General features: G+C 33.4%; 1 protein-coding gene across 2 annotated transcripts in view; it reads right to left on the bottom strand.

Annotated features, from left to right (window-relative positions):
* LOC116350019 (RNA-binding protein fusilli) overlaps window positions 1–16584 on the bottom strand; it is a 29569-nt gene extending 12985 nt beyond the window's left edge. Inside the window, exons 1-6 of one of the 2 annotated variants that reach the window (XM_031781728.1) lie at window positions 14969–16584; window positions 4352–4482; window positions 3569–3787; window positions 2558–2834; window positions 2097–2195; window positions 1649–1703 (exon numbers count right to left, since the gene is read on the bottom strand). In XM_031781728.1, the coding sequence (XP_031637588.1) occupies window positions 1649–1703; window positions 2097–2195; window positions 2558–2834; window positions 3569–3787; window positions 4352–4480 (779 nt within the window). In that variant the 5' untranslated portion in view covers window positions 4481–4482; window positions 14969–16584. The remainder of the gene's footprint in view (window positions 1–1648; window positions 1704–2096; window positions 2196–2557; window positions 2835–3568; window positions 3788–4351; window positions 4483–14968) is intronic. The other variant, XM_031781736.1, reaches the window with a different exon arrangement.
* Window positions 16585–18780: the final 2196 nt, after the last annotated feature.

Here is an 18780-nt window from a genome sequence, read left to right as displayed (position 1 = left end):
TATACGTAATGATACAGTTGCACTGGGTAATATTTGATGGAAAACTAAAATGCAAACGCATATATGCATCAATTGCGCTCATAACTAGTCGATCGTAAAGAGTGCTTCAATTCATTGTACACACACAAAACAAATGCAACAACAAATTTACGTACATAAGAATGTAATGTTGAAATATAATTCCATTTAATTCGATTTTAATGTGAAAATATCGAAAACTGAACAAAAGAATTCCACAAAAATGAGGTAACTTGTGCATGTTTGCATTTTATTTAATTTTTTTCATTATTATTATTTGAATGTATGTAGAACGAAGACAACGCACTTTTCAAAAAGTAAAAGTCACTAGAATTGGTAGAAAAAAAATCGGCACACTTGCACACCGTAAATTGGACAGAGCATTATGGAAGATTCACTGTTGGTTTTTTTTGTTGTTGTGGTTATTTCACGTACCTTTTCGATGCATCGATACTGTCAATTTTCGGCGAATCGGCTTTGATGGTTTCCATTACATTTGTGTTTTGGATAATTCTAAAAACACAACAAAAGTGCAAGCCACATTCTAGCGCACAAAACCATAGACCCGTCGATTTGATTTTTAAAAAAATATTTTTTTCTTTGTTGAAGTGGATCTATTTTTTGTTGTTAAAGTTCGTTATGGCTTTCGAAACGAAATACACAAATCCTATGAACAGATCACTTGAACACACAAAATTATAGCATATATGAAAAATGTACGGTTTATTATGAGGCTAAACACTTGACTGCATCTATATACACCCATGAAATACCTAGCAATCACGCGAACCAAACACAATGACAAATGTGCATGGCTAATGTTGAATTGGAAGCCCAGTGTGCAATGTGTGCAAGCACCTTTTTCTGCTAATATATGTGTTAGCAAGACACGTATTACACGTATTATATGACAAAATGCAAAACAAATACAAATGACGTCCGACATTTGAATGTTATTCGCTGCATTTCGATGAACATTTTCATTTTTCTTGCTCTTTATTATTTCAAATTGAATTGTTTCGAAAGCATTTTTTTTTTGGATACGAAAATCTGTGAATTCACAAAAAATTTGATCTAATTAATCGGTGTGCATTTGGGATTTTTGTGACAAATAAAATATTCTATGTGACATGTGACATCTTGGCAACATTAATTCTTGGCAAAAGGGAACAACAAACAATGGGATCCGATGTAACGAACCGCAAACGTGTGTTAAAATGAATTGAGAAACGTTCACGTGTTTGCCAGCATAAAGCACTTAGCTAATGACTACTTTTAGGCTTAATTATTAAGAGTACCATCGTGGCGGATTTGAAATAGACTCGTCAATTTTCTCCATAGAAAACCGCTCACATTTTCGCCCAAATAAATATGATTTATTAACTTAAATATTTCTTTTGATTTAATCGCATTTGGAGATAATATGCAGTAAATCTCCAAGAGATAAAAAAAGAACGATCAAAAACGACATTTACCAAAGAAAAAAGAACAAACACATACCATTTTCGAGTACAAAAATAATAATAACCGAAAATTATCCAAACAAAAAAAAAACATATGTTTGGTCAAGTGCGACGAACGATGGAGTAAGAAAAGATAAAAAGAAGAAGAAAAAAATCACAGCACTTACCATATGCCCGGCTCAAATGTAAGATTTATCATTTCACTGGACTCGAATTTGTGACCTGTTGTTTTTTTTTGTAAAAAAAATGGAACGAATTTAAGAGGGCGATTTTTCGTTTCAGTTCATTTTCATACGAACAAATACCGAAATCCGATTTTAAAAATGAAAATTATAATGAATAGAGAATGATGAAGAAAATGGGAGTAAAACGTTCTAATTGCCATGAATCTCGCATAAAAGAAAAATGCAGAAAAAAAACAAACAAACTGACCGACTGGTCTGTAGAACTCAATTGATACTTACTCGATTCAAACTCATCTTCTTCATTTTCATTCGTATTCTTCATTATCTTCATTTTCATATCCGTCTTCACAATCGTCATTACACAACCGTGAATTTAATTTTAGTGCATCAAATAAATGTTAATAAAACGGTATGTACACCACACACTTACCAGCTTCTAACAATTTCGTTATAACGGTAACCATGTCTCGACTTTCGTTAAAGTAAAAGTCAGCGTTTTCTCGTTGGGCGGTCGCTTCAATTTGTAACTCTGTATCGATTTGAATAAGTAGAAAAAATAAAATTGTCAATCGTATAGATTTCATAAGGTTAATCATAGAATTGCTATGTTAAGAAATATTGTCCAGTTCCGGCAATATGATTTCATGTCATTTACATCAAAGAATATCAATTTCATATTTCGTGTTTTGTGATTTACGATAAATCATTTTGATGAGCATGATAACACAATCATTTTTTTTTATCTTTGTTTTCATTCGAATGAATTAGATTCATTGTGTGCACTCACAACCGAACCAAAAAAAGAACAAACAAAAACGATCGGTAGTTGAAAATAGTAATGGCAATAGCAAAGCAATTATGATGTTCATCTAGATGCTAATTATTGTTTACCTGTTATCATGTCTGCTATGGTCGTCGGTTGAGTTGGCAATGGTGGCATATTTGGTAAATCTTTTATTGGTACTACGGATCGCCATGCATCCGACATTTTAAATCGGACAAATTCCTTTCTTAGATCGCTAAATTTGCAAAAATAATTGGGCAATTCTATATCTTTGGCACATGCTTCAGGATGCAGGCATTGTCGCAATGGTAATTGACCATCTGTTATTATTCGAAATGTTGGACTATCTGGATCGATGTTTCGTGATCGAATCTCCTGGTCAAACTGGACGTTCAGCAACAAAGCACACAAATTGAAGAGATAAACAAAATAAACCGATTGAATTTTTGAACGTGAACAAATTGAAATGTGTTATAAACAAATGCAAAAATTTGAAATGAATCAACGGAAAACAAACAAACAAACAAAAATGTGTCTGATCATCAATGGTATTTCATTATGGATTAGGTTTTTTTTTTATTACAATATTACTACTTTTCGGGCTATTTCATGCATCAACGCATTTTAAATTCATTTGGATGTGAAACAAAACCAGTTTTTCGTCGAATCAATTTAATCAATTCGAATTTGTGGAGAAAAAAATAAATATATTTGCATTTACTCAACTAGCAATTTCTGTTTAAAATGTAAAGAATACGGATTATCAAAAAAAAATCGAGGAAAATATCGCGTCGGTTTTTTTTATCATTTCCTATTCATTACAAAATGCACAGGAAACTCATAAAATATATTCGAGTATATGTTGAAGGGTCGCATTCAATGTAAATCACAGCGACATATTGTTCATTGAAAAAACATAAAAAAATTTAAGCTTAGTTAAAAATCGAATATCAAACAGCTGAAATGTGAATGGAAAAAATTGGAACTTGTGACGTTAATCGAATTAAAATTCATTCGGTCGATCGAAACGATCGCATTCACAACTGAATCGTTCTTAAAACTACAAGAATTGTACTTAATGTCTTTAAAAATATACCGTTTTTGTTAAAATCTTTTACCTGTTCGATGACATCTTTAAGAGGTTTTCCGACTTTTTCCAACACCGTTTCGGCAAATGAGAATTCCGGCGTTGCTGTTGTTGATGTATCGGCATTTGTGGATGATGCAGTTGATGTAGCGGTTTCTGGTGTATTATTGGACTTGTCTTTTTTGTTAGTTTGTTCTTTTTCTCCGGGTTGACCATTTGGTCGGACTAGAAATTGATTCGCTAAAACTACCTGCAACCAGAAAAATAAAAAGAAAATTGGTTTGAAAATGTTTCATTCGAGCATGAAAAATAAAAAGGAGTTTGGTTTTATTATTTACATACAACTTAATGTGGCCGATTGAAAAAGAATTGAAAATAAAAACAACGAAAATTAAAAATCAATTTTATTTCAAGAAAAAAAAACGACCAGAAAAAAGGTAGAAACAAAAATCGAAATATTTAAATGGGATGGTTTTCCTGTAGATCGAAAATTTCGATATCGAAAAGGAAACGAAATGTTGAATAAACAATTCAATGTTATATTGTTCATTGTATCGATTTTTTTGAAAATGTAATCGCGTTACGAACGAAAATTAATTTTGAAATATACAAACTTTAACCCGAACTGTGACTTCTTCGGTATGTTTTTTTTGTATCGATCGATAGACATAACAATTGGACGTCGATAGCTCGATTCATTTGCATGGGAAATGTACGAACTTGAAGTCAATTAAAATGTGAAAAGGTGATTGATTTTAGTTTGTCGCTTGGCTATGTTCAAACGAAAACATCGGCCCAAACAATTTTAACTTACCTCATTGGTTAACACATCGATCACACTGTAGTCCAGTAGAACGATTTCCTTTTCGTCAGATCCGAGTGCCGGTCCATTAGCACCTCCCGTTGCAACATACAACGAACACACATGTCCTGGCACCAACATTTCTGCAACAAAAAATCAATACGAAAAACGCTTAATTAAATTATTTACACACATGCCATGATGAAAAAATCGGGAAGACTATAAGAAAATATCGGGAACACCAAAAAATCTACATCATTCTGTTGTGCCTTTCTCGTAAAAATACGGCTGTAAATTCATTTTATTTGTGTTTCATGTTTGTTGTTGCGATTTTATTTCGTGTTCTCTTTTACGATGTGCATGCAATTATTTTTTTTTGTGCCGAAATCTGATTACCACATTTCATATTGTGTTATTTTCTGCATCGTATGTTGGTGTGCGCACATTTACAGTTATCGGATGCGAGGCGAAGGTGATTTGGGTATGATATTCTTTTTTTTCGGTTTTTTTTGCGATATACCGTTATTAGGTCGCATTATATAAGACGGCATGAGAGAAAGAGACAGAAACAATACGATAAAGAAAATTGAAGAATTTACTCTTTTGATAGTGTAACATTTTGTATTTGGTATCAGTGTGTTATTATTGACAATGGCCATGTAACGCATTTCTTCTTCTCTTTTTCTGCACTTTCAAACATTCAACTTTGAAATTGATCGCCATCCTCATTCTATTGCTGAAAAGAGGAAAGAATCGAATTTTTGAACGAGACAAAAGACTTGAACAATCTTTTTTTTTTTTGGTAAAATGAGCAATAATTTTCCGCGATTAATCGCAGGAATATGCGCATACAAGAAAGCCAATTGTGAAAAATAAGCAAGAAAAAAAAACAAATTGAATGGAACAGAACAAAATAAAGACCGAAACCGCATTTAAAAAGTATAACAAATGGAACCGGTTGCTTATAAAAAAAACCATACACACATCATTTCATTTGTATACAGCGAAAAAAATAAAATGTAAGATAGAAAGATGTGTTTCGTCCGATTTAATGGCTTGTTCTGGCATTTTTTTTATTATTATTTTCTTTTTCTCGCTCTGGCTCTACCCCTTTCTCGCGCTCTCTTTGTCTCATTTTACGTGTCGTTTTCTTTCCTTGCTTCTCCTCAATTCACATTGTTGTTATATGAGCAATGCGTTGTAATATACACGTATACGTGATAATTGTCCAATCATACCACGACTTGATTTCGTTATTGTAAGCTTTATAAGTCGTTTTTTTTTATATTCAACTCTTTCGAGAGAGAGAAAAAAAATTTACAAAAAAAATAACTAACATTTCATTCTTTGAAAAGGTATGCTTAATTTCAGTTGCTTATGATTCGTCTTCGGTTTTTTTTCTCGAGTATACATTTTCGGTATTTTTCTGAAAGTAGAAATTCTCTCTCTGTACCGAAACGAAGTGAAACAAAATATGGAAGGTTCAACTGTTTGTTAACGAAACAACTTCTCTACAAGCACTTTTCCGCGTACTCGAAACCAAAAGTCATTATTCCAAGCATTTTGAATAGGAAGGTCTTCCATTAACGGCGAATAAAACCCGAAAAAAGCAATGAGATTATTTTCATTGCTCACGTAAAATTATATTACTGGGATTGTAAATCTTTAGACATTTTTTTACAATTCATTGTTTTTATTTTTTGTTTTTTTTTTTCGTTGGTCTGTGAGAGTGAGTTGCTGAAGTGTGATTCGAATAAATACATCACTTTAAAACTGACATTTTTAAACAAAACACACACACACACCTGTTAAGCATTCAAGCGCATGTCATTTACCTGACTTGATGTAAACAAATAACAATTTTATGTGTGCAATCGACTGAACGAGCGTACTCGTTCATCGAATCAAATCAATCTCTCATTTATCGTCAACCGTGTGCGCCTCTCTTCGAATTCAATTGAACAATGTGAATAATGATTATTGCACCTGAACAGTGAAGAAGAGAAGAATAGATAGAGCATAATGTCAGTCAATCTTGATTCGGAGTTTGTGCTCTGAAACACAAAAAAAAAGTATATTTATAACAAACCCCATAGAGTTTATGATTGAAACCAACAAGAAATAATCATATATTCTAATTTCTGGTTTTTGTTATTGTCACATCCAACAAATCAACAACAACAGCAGCAAAAATGAATACATAAGAAAATTATGGAATCTTCTCATGAATTCCAGTCGGTCGCGAGCAAGAGGCAAAAGAGTCAAAATCGTCATTTTATGAAAACAAAAAAACAAATTGACAAATCAAACATGACTGTCTTTTTTTCGAATTTTTCTCACATACATATCTATCGGTGCGTTTGGTATTGGAGACTAGAGAATTTAATGAGCCATCATCTGCATATAATCTATGGATGTATATATTTTTTTCTACTCTCAAACAAATTTAAAATGACAGCGACGTTTTGAAAATATTCTGGTGCGCTCTCGCTGTCTCATTCAGTCAATCGATTTATTGGTCACATTAAAGCAAATCACCACAAGGTTTTTCCACATTCAAATTGATCGAGGAAGATGCTCGACTGTATGCTTTTTTTCTCTTTTCTTTAATTTCTGTATGATAAACCGGTTATTATATTAAGTATTCGTAAAAATTCATTTGATTACAAGATATGTTGTCGTTTTTTTCTCTCTCTTGTCTCGCTGCGCAGCATTCGTACTAAACTTGTTACTTATATAGTTGTTCGAGAGAATTGTTGTGATGCTTTAAACGCAACGGTGTATTTTTTTTCTTAAAAAAAATCAATAATGAACTGGGTCGAATGATACTAAGGTATTTTGTTTCGTTTTTTCTTTTTTTTCGCTGCCTCTCGCTCGCTCTGTGAGAGGCAAAGTGTCTTCGAATGAGACAAAAATAACACATATGAATATATTCACAACTAAATTGAAAGCTGATCATTTTACAGAAAGAGAATGCTGCTTTTTTTATCATAATTTTTCTTCTTTTCCTCTCCCAATTTACAAATATATGTAAAAATTACACATTATCATCTTTTATTTTAGGGGAAATATTTTGTGTGTAGAGATTCTTTTTCATATCGATGAAGAACGAATCGAACGAAAACATCGCGACATTCTTTTACATCTCAATGGCTAGATCCTCTAAATTGAATCTAAAAGATTGTTAAACATCATCTTGCGTTGAATAAATATACACTCCTTTTCGAGGTTTCCATGCCACAAAAACACACACACACCATTGCTTCAATGTTATTTGTAAACATTTTGAAATTCTCAATTAAAAATGTCCGATAGTTCTTTGCATGCAATGCGATTAGGAATCTAGTTTCGAGATTGTCGTTTGTAATCGTTGCGCAGAAATATGCAAATCATGCTGCTGCTTTTTCTCTATTTCTCTCTGTGTTTTTCTCTTCGTCTTATTTTCTTGTCATACAATCGCTTGATGTTTGCGGTCATGCAAAACCAAATGACAAACCAAACCAAGTTGTTTAAATATTTAAGCAACTCAAACGGAGAATTGAATGTATCCACGAAACAGAAAAAAATGCGAAATAAAACTTATATGCATACTACAAAAGTGTTTCACACTTTTTTTTTGTTTTAAAAAATTGTGCGTGTTCGTTAGCTGTTGAGCAAGACATATGAGTATGATCTTTGCTCAGGTTAAATGGCACCTGAAGAATGACATTTTGTCTGAAATAAAAATTACCGTCGAATTAACAGTCGAATGAAATTTCATCGAAGACATTAAACCGATTTATTATTTCAAGCTATAGATATTAGATAAGAATGTGCCAATTTTTCAAAACTAAATATAACGTTTAGAAATCTATCTTATTTGTGTATCTTAAAAAAGATTATGATTTAAAATAAAATCACTAGTCACCATCGTACAATGCGCAGTCATCGCGCGATAACAACATTATCGAAAAGTGGTTCTTACGTGACAAATAATATATATGAACGTAGCAGTATATTTCGATTGCGTACGTGTGTGTTTGTGCGCCAGTCATTCGGTGCTCTTGACAGATAAACAAATCGATTAACATGCAGCCGGGGACAAAAATCGCATTGCACTTATTTTTGCGAGATTGTATGACAAGGAAATTATGAATTTTGACTTTTAGTAATGAGATATATTTATATATATTCTTAGTTAGGCCATTTTTATTCGATAAAATTCAATGCGTCGACAGTAGTGACGTATTTGTTGGGCTTTGACCAGAACATTGTTTTCGACTTAGTATTTTTTTCCAGTTCGTTTGTTGTTTGTGGCTTGTGTAATTGATTGGTTGATGAGATGATCTTGGTTTGAGCACATTTGAGTAATGAAATCGACTTTGTTGGGTGTTTTCTGATGCGAAAAGAATTGGTAAACAGTATATGGTTGTTCATTTTTCGATGTTAGTGGTGCTTTAGATGTATTTCTCTTTTGAATTACTGTAGTTCAACTATTGTCGTCGTCGTTTTCATTAATATCAGAGTCGATCGTGATTATATTTTGTGGGAATTCATTGTGTGTGTCTGATTTTGCTAATTCTATATTTTCTAGATGAATTGATGCCAAATTTAGACCGTCGATCTAACTGAGTGGAACTTTGTCTCTTTTGCGGTTTATTTTTAATCGTTTTTGGAACTTGGAGCATTGCTTCTTTTGCGCCAGCCCCCGCTGACTGGCTGTGAATACGTGTTATTTACAGTGACTTTAGTGGTGAGAGACTGTTCATCTGATTTCAATAATTATTATCAATCATTTCGCATTTATCTTGAATATCTTGAATCAAATCAATTGAGTTCATTGGTGCTGAATCGGATTATGGGAATTGAAGTGATTCTGGTAGAAGGATATAAATGATATCAGGAACAACAAATGTAGAATCTATGTAGAGTTTTATTTTATTATTTTAGATGTCTCTATTTGGTGTTTCACGTTGTGGATAAAAATTCATGTTGTCACAAAATTGAAATGTACCAATAGCATGAATATTCATATCGTACTATCAAAGTTATCACGATATATCGCTAGCGTCATTCTTATCACTGTGCAACACTGAACTTTTGTTCGAATCGTTTTGTTTTTTAAATCAAAGAAAAGCATATTATCACGGAGCAAAAGAAAGTGTGTGTGTGTTAGGCACAAGTCACGTCACGTCACGTCACATCAATCAATCCATGGCTGATTGAAGAGTTCGTACTAATCGTGCACATTGCAATGCGTCAAGTGGGTTTGGTTTATTATATGTGTTTTTTTTTCTTCTCGCATTCGCTCCACGCGTCTTTTTTTACATTTTACATTCTCTCTCTTGTTCATGTTTCGTATAACTTTTGATTGCGAAAGCCCTTCAAAAAATGCAAAACAGACAGAGACAGAGCGAAAAAAGTGTATAATATTCTGATAGGTAATCTGACTAATTCTATGGTGATTTTAAAGCTTTACATGATCGATTTGCAAAATATATATGATTGCTGGCTCTTGCGAGCTACTAATGAGCACATTCAAATTTTCATCATTAAAGATCAAGTGGTGCGCATACAGATGCAAAGACACGCAAATGCAATATACTACCATATAGAAAAGTGAAGCTAATACGCGATCGTCATGCAAATAAATCAAGTTAATACATGAGAGTTTACATGACGGACAGCTTTTTTAATGTTGAGAGAAAAAATATATATATGCAAAGTACAAAGTTCTAAATCAACTACGTTTCAAAACAACTTTAATGAAGTGGAAACGCAGCAAATAGCACCAGCTACATAAAAACAACAACCACAATTGTACACAAATAAAACGAACATTAAAGGACCAAACAAAGCGTCAAATGAATATTGACACCAATGCAAAACACGTTATAATTGTTTGCAAATTTGAACATTTTAGCCGTTCTTGGCCGATTTAGAATTGTCACTTTACCGTCTATTTAAGTATTTACCCATTAGAACATCTATTTAAGTATTTACCCGTACATAAAATCAAGCGAAAATTAAAGGATCAATCAAAACGTTGGGCGTCATCAGATTAATAACACTAATGAAAACATGTTATAATTGTTTTTAATTTGGAAAATGTCATCCGTTCTTAGAAATTATAAACGAAATTTGCCAGTTTTAAGCTAAAGTATTAAAATAAACACTGGCGACAACGATAAAAAAACGGTGTATTTAATGCGTATGTTGATGTCAATTGGATCTGTTTAAATCGATATTATTTACAGAAAAAAAGACTAGGCGACACACAATTTCGCCGGACTGTATGTGTGTGTCATGTATAGTGAATTGCGCGTGCACCGTTGTCAGCTAGCGATTGCACCACTTTTGAATGTACGAATATACCAAGAGGTATAGTTAATTTTTTTTGTCTTCATTTGACATGTAATGCACAAAAAATAGTAATAAATGCTCTTGTTCGTGTGTTTTTTTCTTCATTAAAACACTGTGCACTTGTGTGCACAACAAGAGAACACAATATTTTTGGGGCGGTCGACAAAGCGTGCGCGCGCTTATATATGCCCAAACCATCACTTTGTGCGCATATATACTTGACTCGCTCTTTATTTTCTACGATTTACTCGCCATTCATTGGATCATATGTCATGTTTTTTATGCGAAAACTGTTTTGATTCGTTCGAGTGCCACGTAATATGATAGCTGACCACTTCTTGTCTTTTCTTCTTCTTCTTTTTAAAAAAATTGTATAACAAAAGGTCCTAATACCATTCGATGTTTTCATTTGTACTTATATTTGGTCGTTTTTCACTCGCTTTATGATAATATTTTTTTTTTTATTTCATTGTTTTGTTTTTTTTTTAGTCATTTATATGGACTTAACAAACGAAAAAAAAAATCCAAATTCATTTTGTGCATCGCATATCCGCCTGAAGTGTTATAGGGCCAGCAGTTGGCCGTGGCGGTGTTAGTTGAACACCGAACACTCATCGTGTATGTGTGAGCTTGTGATTGAGTGTTGCCTTTCTTAATGTTCAGCACGATGGTTGAAGGAAAACAAATGACTTTATGTTTTGATGTTTGTAAGGCCATTGATAAGTAGTTATTGTTTTTGTGCTACAATATTGTTGTTTCTCTTCATTGTTTCGGTTCTTTTAACCCCAAAACCATGACTATTTACAAAGGTTAAAATTTTAAACAACAAAAATAATGCCGCGATATTGAAATTTAAAGATGCTTCATTTGTTTTTCGCCTCAAAAAAAATGCCAAATGCTGTAAGTTATTTCCTTACGGGCTTCATTTCGATGATAAAAAAAAACTTAACGAAACAATACAGAAAATGCTACATTGTATATTTCATTTTTATTGATTACTGTTTATGATTTGTGACCGGGCCACGATCCACCACATAAACATACTCACGTTCATACCGGTTAATTATTGTGATTTTGTAAACGTACGACTTTGTTATTTTGATTGACTTAAATGAAGTGAGCCAATATGAAAAAAAAGAAGTTGGAATACAAGAAAAGAAGACAATCATCGTTACGAATAACAAATGTCTAATGGCATGGGCCCATTCGAATATAATGACATATTCCAGCGATTCTATTTCAACTAATTTGTGTTGGGTTTTAATTTTCATATAGATATATATATTTGCAATATAATGATGAAGACGGTGTGTACAAGTACATACAAAATGGCAAACTCATCCTCATTTTTTGTGTGTCAATTGCTTTATTATTCAGCTAGTGTCAGGCGGCGAGTTCGCAAATCGACCGATTATATTGTTTTAACGACCACTAATTCGACTGCACTTAAGTATCTATTAATTGCAATGACATTAAAATATAATGATTGAATAAAAAAAAATAATACAAAAACGAATCGTTAGAAGAAACCTGGACCGTTTCGCAGTGATTGTGGTTCGTCCTTTGTGTTGCTATGCACAAACACACACACACACATCGTCGAAATCTTTTGTTCGACAATTGCTTAGCGGGATTTGAAGAAAATTATACTGCATTTGATGCAGTTAAACCGTAATTCATGCGCAATCATGTTCAATGACAGTCTACGACTATTATTCGTAACAATAGATTGATGCTGATAAGAGATGCTTTTGATATGCTAAATTAATCGATGTTAAAAACGTGTTCAATATTTCGAAGTCGGAATTCTAATCGAATCGTTGAACTAAATGTTATTGATCATTTTGAATCTTACGTATTTTTAATCGTGTTGCGCCAATTTAAGCGAAAATGCATGCGGAAGGAGAGTTAATCGACAATCGTACAATGTTCATAGACATGTCAGACGGTGGCGATATGTAATAAAATGCGACATTTTACATTAGCGCATTTAATGTGGTTATAATTACTGTTAAGCTGCCGCGCCGGTTAACGGCTACACCATATCTCGGCTCTCATTCGTTCAGCATTGTGTAATCGCATTGCCCATTGCAATTTGCAATTGAATCATCATATCATCTATTTATGAATAGAAATTGTGTATGTGTTTTCTTCATAATTTGTGATTTGTTTTTTTTCCTTCTCTCTATTCTCTTCCCATCAAAGGAAATTATCGATTTGCAACAAGTGATCAAATGAGTGCAGAGATTCTCTGATACATTTTGTAATATGAAACCGAAGTGGAAAATAAAAAGTCCGCATACAAAATTGCTCTTTTCGACTCGCATACTCGATATTATTATCATTGGTGTGCGTAACTCTAATTTTTTTTTCTTCGTTCATTTATCGTCGTTGTTATCGTTTGTCGAGCTACGAAATGGACGCCTCGCGGGGATATTGGCAAAACGACAACAATTTATCGACGACAACACACATACAACATCAAAATCTATTGGAACAACCGTAAAAATTCATTATTGGAAATGATTACTTAATGACCTATCATTTAGATAATGATTATTTTGATGGCAAAAATGAATCGTACAATACATAATGATAGTACCTAGTGAAAATAATGTGTAATGATATGTAGATTCACTAGCCCATACAAAACTATACATTTTATATATATATACACACACATTTTTTGTTTATTTGTTCGCTTCTCTTTTCATCATTTTCGTATGTTTTGGGCCGTGACTATCGAGCCATTACACAAAATGTTGCTGTTGAAATATATTGCATTTTTGAGTTATTGGGCCGAATATATATGCGTGTATTTTTGGTGGATTGCGATAGTGACATATAGAATGAGAGTGAGAGACAGAGACGTCGACGATTCAATTGCAACAGGTAGAATAAAGAAGGGGGAACAAATGATCGAAACCAAAAAATAAAAACAACTCACACATGTGGAAAGATTTCAATTGAACGACAAGCGACTAGAAATTCTATATGTCCGAAATTCATTTTGACCATTTTGTCATAGCAGACCATCGTCGGACAAATTAGTCGAAAAAAAGTAGTTAATTGTCATTTAAAAATTGGTCTAGCCCGACAAAACACCAACAAAAAACCAATTGCAGCGACAAGTAACAGACGGGGGGACCCTTCTTTGAGCGTGTGAAACAATCACCAATTCACCTGTGTATATTCACTGGTTGCACTGGTGCTGCATAAAATTGTATGCAGACACATGAAATAAGCATAACCTACATTGGCCTGCTGGAATGGATTGAAGAAAAAAGCAACAGCAACAACAACAACGTGTATATGCATGATTATGAAAGCACTTGCATGTTTAATGATTTTCTCCGGTCGAATATAATACTGTCATTAACTTTCAATTCCCAAGTCCAATTCAGTTTTCGTTGCGTATAAGTATTCAATGTACTATTTTATTTCTTCAAATACGCATTCAAAATCGGAATGAATTGAAATGGAAATTATGGTGGGCATTGGTTCATCTCTTTTCGACTCTTTTAAGTCTTTCCGCTTCTTTTGCACTTTATTTCGCAATCCGATCGACATACGTTGAATGGAAAAAAATCAACGAAAACGACAAACTTACATATGAATTTTGCGATAATTTTGTGCCAAATTGAAAATGTCTCAATGTTCGTAATCAATGGATAAAAGTTGAATTGCACACTCAAAACGTGGTGTTTATTTCAATGCTATTGACCGGTTCATACTGCAATTGCTACTGTATCAACGTTTTGTTGATTTCCACAATTCTTCAAACACACAAATATGTCTGTTAATTCTTAAAAATTCCCAGTTAACACAAGTGTATCGGTGTATGTCTATCGCACTTTTTCATCACCGAAACCGAAAAATTCTTTTTATGAATTGTCTCGTTGTTGTTTCGGTAATTATTGTACGCAAAACATGCTGTTTCTTGTTTACAACGGTGCATCAATTGTCATGCGAATCTAATGGCAAAGTGAACGGTATTTTGTTTTTGTTAAATCTTCTTTTCTCTACAATTCGTGCACTCACTAAAAATGCATTGTTTTTCGTTTTCGACAAAAAAAAAACGTTAAGTTGTGTGATGTGACTGTAACGTGCGTATTTTTCATCTCTCTTTCAATATTTGACAAATGTCAATATTCAATCAATGCGAACCAAGTGAGAAAAATTCTATTTTAATGGTTTGTCATTTCATATTTGAATATATAGGTGTGTAAAGATTTCATTTCTGATTCGCAAATATATTTATATTTTGGTTACTTTTCATTTACTTACTTGTGGATTCTTTTACACGAGTCACAATGACTCTTCGTTCGATCGCATTCGTTTTGATGTTGGAACACTGATTTGTTGTTGGATGCGCGCGCTTATATTCACACTAAGACACTCTCATCGTCGTACACATTATTTCTTTTTTTTTTGTATATATTTTTATATCTATCTGTATATATTTTTTTCTCTTTTCTCTTGACTTCAATTTAAAAAAAAAAAAAACAACGACGAAACAACAACAATCGGTTGATATTGTGTACCACAACCTGTTGATATTGTGTGTGCTCTGCACGGTCCAAGCACACAGTTGATGTTAGCACTCTATCTCGTTCTTTCGCTGTTATTCAATGGTGTTCGATCGTACGGTGGTTTGTGCGCGCTGCGTACAAATGGACGTTTTCAATATATACCAAAGTCTATCGATATATACATATACGTATTTGCTGTGTACTTTTACATCGACGACGACAACAACAACAACGACAACGAAAAAGGAGGTTGTGGTTCGAACACAAGTGGTAAATGATACGCACGATGCGATGGCGATGACTTATTAATAAAATGAAATGTCCACAACGTTAATTGCGCGAAAATAACAACAGAGTCTCTTTCTTTTATTTATTTATTATTATTTTTTTCTTGTTTATCTCTGTCTCTTTCACCGAAATAAAAGAGTCTCTCACACACAAACAGCCAAAGATGAAGAGAGAGACGAAAAAAAAAACACACGACCGTAACAAGTAACGCACTTGACTAACAAAAATGTATAGGTATTTACTTGTTTGTTTGATTGATTTTTGATGTTGTTGTTGTTGAATTCGATTTTTTTTTTTTACTTCTGTCTTTCTTTCAAATGTTTCTTTTGTTGGTTGTCATTTAAAAACGCGAGAAAATCCACCACAAACAAACGAATCAATTTCAATGTTTTTGATTTATATATTCAAAAAATGCGAAAATTATTGCGAATGAAAGTCGGATCGAATTTTTCGAAAATTCTTTTTTGTTTGTTATTAATCAATTTGTCTTAGAAATGCTGATTTTTGTGTGTCAAGAACTTTTAAAAAATGAACTGCTGCTTTGTTGTCGACGTTGATGACTTTCGTTTCACTTGTGTTGCATATAATTTTTCTCATTGATGGCTGGATTTTTAGATGGAAATGGTGTTTTCAATCAATCGTTGAATTGAGCTGGCGAAAAGTTAAAACATAAGCGCTCGATGCATTAATGTTATCTCTCGATACGATGGGTCACTATTTATTTATTTTTTATTAGAAGCTATTAGACGTTCGATTTAAGCGATTCGACTTTCTTATTTATTATCATCATCGACGCGACGACAATCCAAAAATGTGTATCTTCGTTTTTATATTAGTTTCACTATGGAAATTATGTCAATTTGTTGATGTGTTTTGTATTGTGATGTATACGAATCAAAAGTTGTACAAAAAATGCGAAAAAAAGAATAACTAAAACTGATCAAATAAAATAATAATAATAATAAATAATTTTGAATTGTCGTTTTTTTGAAATAGCCGTCGTTGTGTGGTGACCACCGCTGTCTTTCGTTATTATGGACTTGTGAGATATTACCCGATGAAAGGTAGAAATAGGACTGACGATGAGACAGCGCAAAGATACCAATATTACTTCAGTTTTACAATCGTTTTTTTTTAATATATATTCTGCTTTACACCAGGTGATCACACACATTCATTCGTTCTATCTCATTCGTGGCAACGCATCACCTCGCATACTGGTTATGTGCTGTTTGACTGCTCTTCTCGTTTGGACTGCGTGTATTTAATACGCTATAAAAGAGCTGTACGCGTTTTAGCAATTGGTATGTTTTTCTTACAATTTGGAATTTCTGGTTTGTTGGTTTGTGTGCTTCAACGTTGTCTGTTGCTTTTTAATGTTATTGTTGTTGTTGTATTTTGTTTAACTATATCACTTTTGTCAGTTGAGCCATGGAAAGTGTATGTACTTACTGGCTGTGTGAAAATGTTCGATGCACATACTGGATGGAAGTGGATAGGTAGTGTGTGTGTGTGTTTTTTTTTCTTCTTCTTCTTCTATCTCTGTTCCGTCTTTTGTCGTTTTGGGTCGTTGTTTTGTTGCTAGCTGTGTGTATTGTTTATGGCAGTGTGACGAAATCACTGTGGCGAGAAAGAGTCAGACCGACAACAAACACCCGTGTCGATCGTTCATCGACACACAGACCAAATGAACGAACGTACGTAAAAGAAATAATAATAATAGTAAAAAAAACAACAATACACGAAGAATAAAATACCTGTATACGTTGAAATTAGTGTGTAGGTATGTGCCTTCTAGTTGTCTATGTTAGGTGATCCCTCGTGCGCTCATTTGTATGTGTTTGCGAGAGTTGTAATATTGTATCGATATATTTTTTTTTGTTTTGAGTGTATTTTATCTGTTTTTACTGCAATTGAACACTTTACGAATCAGACAAACACAACCATAATTCGATCGCCTGTATACGACTCATTCTCTTCTAATTTAGGTAGTTGTTGTTGGTTTTCATTTGGTCGAATGTAATTTAGTCAATCGCATTTTTTTTTGTTCCTGATTTTTACAGGTTTATTCTAAACCGCCACTGTACGCAAATCTAACTAATTGCTGATCTCTTGTATAGTTGGCATCAAACTTCGAGTGATGTGATATCTTCATGCCACTGTGCCGAACTTTTGTCTCTTTTCTTCTTTGTCTCAGATGGTGTTTTATTTTGCTTCTGTGTGATTGAGATTCTCAGATTTATTTTTGTTTTTTTTTTCTTGTTAAGGGCAGCACACAATGTCTTGCATGCATTTTGACTTCTTTCAGCATTGCATTTCGGCTGTGGCACATTCTCATTGCATATCGACTCATTTACCGTGTCAAATTCCATTGCCAATGACTATAACCTTTTCCCTTTTTTTGGATTCAATGTGTTTTAAATAAATTAAATTAACCGACTATGGAATATTGTATCCGGAAAAGCGTATCCCGAAAAACCTGAAAAAAATTGGGCCTCTAATGCAAATAGATTATGTATGCATTTGTTTGATTGTTTTCGGCATTTTTTTTTTCTCCAAATGGGTTTAAAAACAATCAGTTACTGTCGTTGGACAAAGCTAAGACAATAACTGAGAACTGATCAATTATACATTCGATTGACGCTATATTGTTGGTGGTGTTGTTTTATCCGTTAATTTGTGATTCGTAAAACCTTTTGCGCACACATTCATTCAATTTCCAGTTAATGCGCGAACGCGTACGCGCATGCGATTTTATAAAGTTCAATGAAAAAAATACCAATACACAAAACAGCCTCACGGAATTCTTGCCGTATGCGGTAACGAACCAACACATCAAAGACGATGAGTTTGATGAATGAATGACCTCCTTACCAATATCATCATCAATCCACGCTAACAGCAACAGAAGAGATTGAAGAACGAGAGAAATAAAACAACAACAACAACGGTGTGCACGCATACACTCACACGAATCAGATAGAAGCTAAACTCTTCATTTCTCAAATAAATGGTTCAACTATCTGTGTGAAAACAAAATGATGACGCTTCTGCAATTCGTTTCGATTGGGAGAGAGACGACGGAGATTGATTGTTGTTACAATGAAAACGAATTCCATACTTTATTGATTTTTTTCAATGAATATGCGATATGCGTGTGCGGCAACCGATAATAAATTCCCTTTTATTTACAATGTAAAAAAGGTGTTGACAGTAATAGACAAGAATTTGATTTGAAATGATCGCGGTTTCCTCGGTGTGCAATGAACTCAACTTCAA

This window comes from Contarinia nasturtii, unplaced genomic scaffold (genome assembly GCF_009176525.2).
Source record: "Contarinia nasturtii isolate CC-2019 unplaced genomic scaffold, AAFC_CNas_1.1 Cnas_scaffold_129, whole genome shotgun sequence".
Lineage (NCBI taxonomy): Eukaryota > Metazoa > Arthropoda > Insecta > Diptera > Cecidomyiidae > Contarinia > Contarinia nasturtii.
Note: the sequence above shows the minus strand (reverse complement) of the source record. Positions and strands in the feature narration are given on the sequence as shown.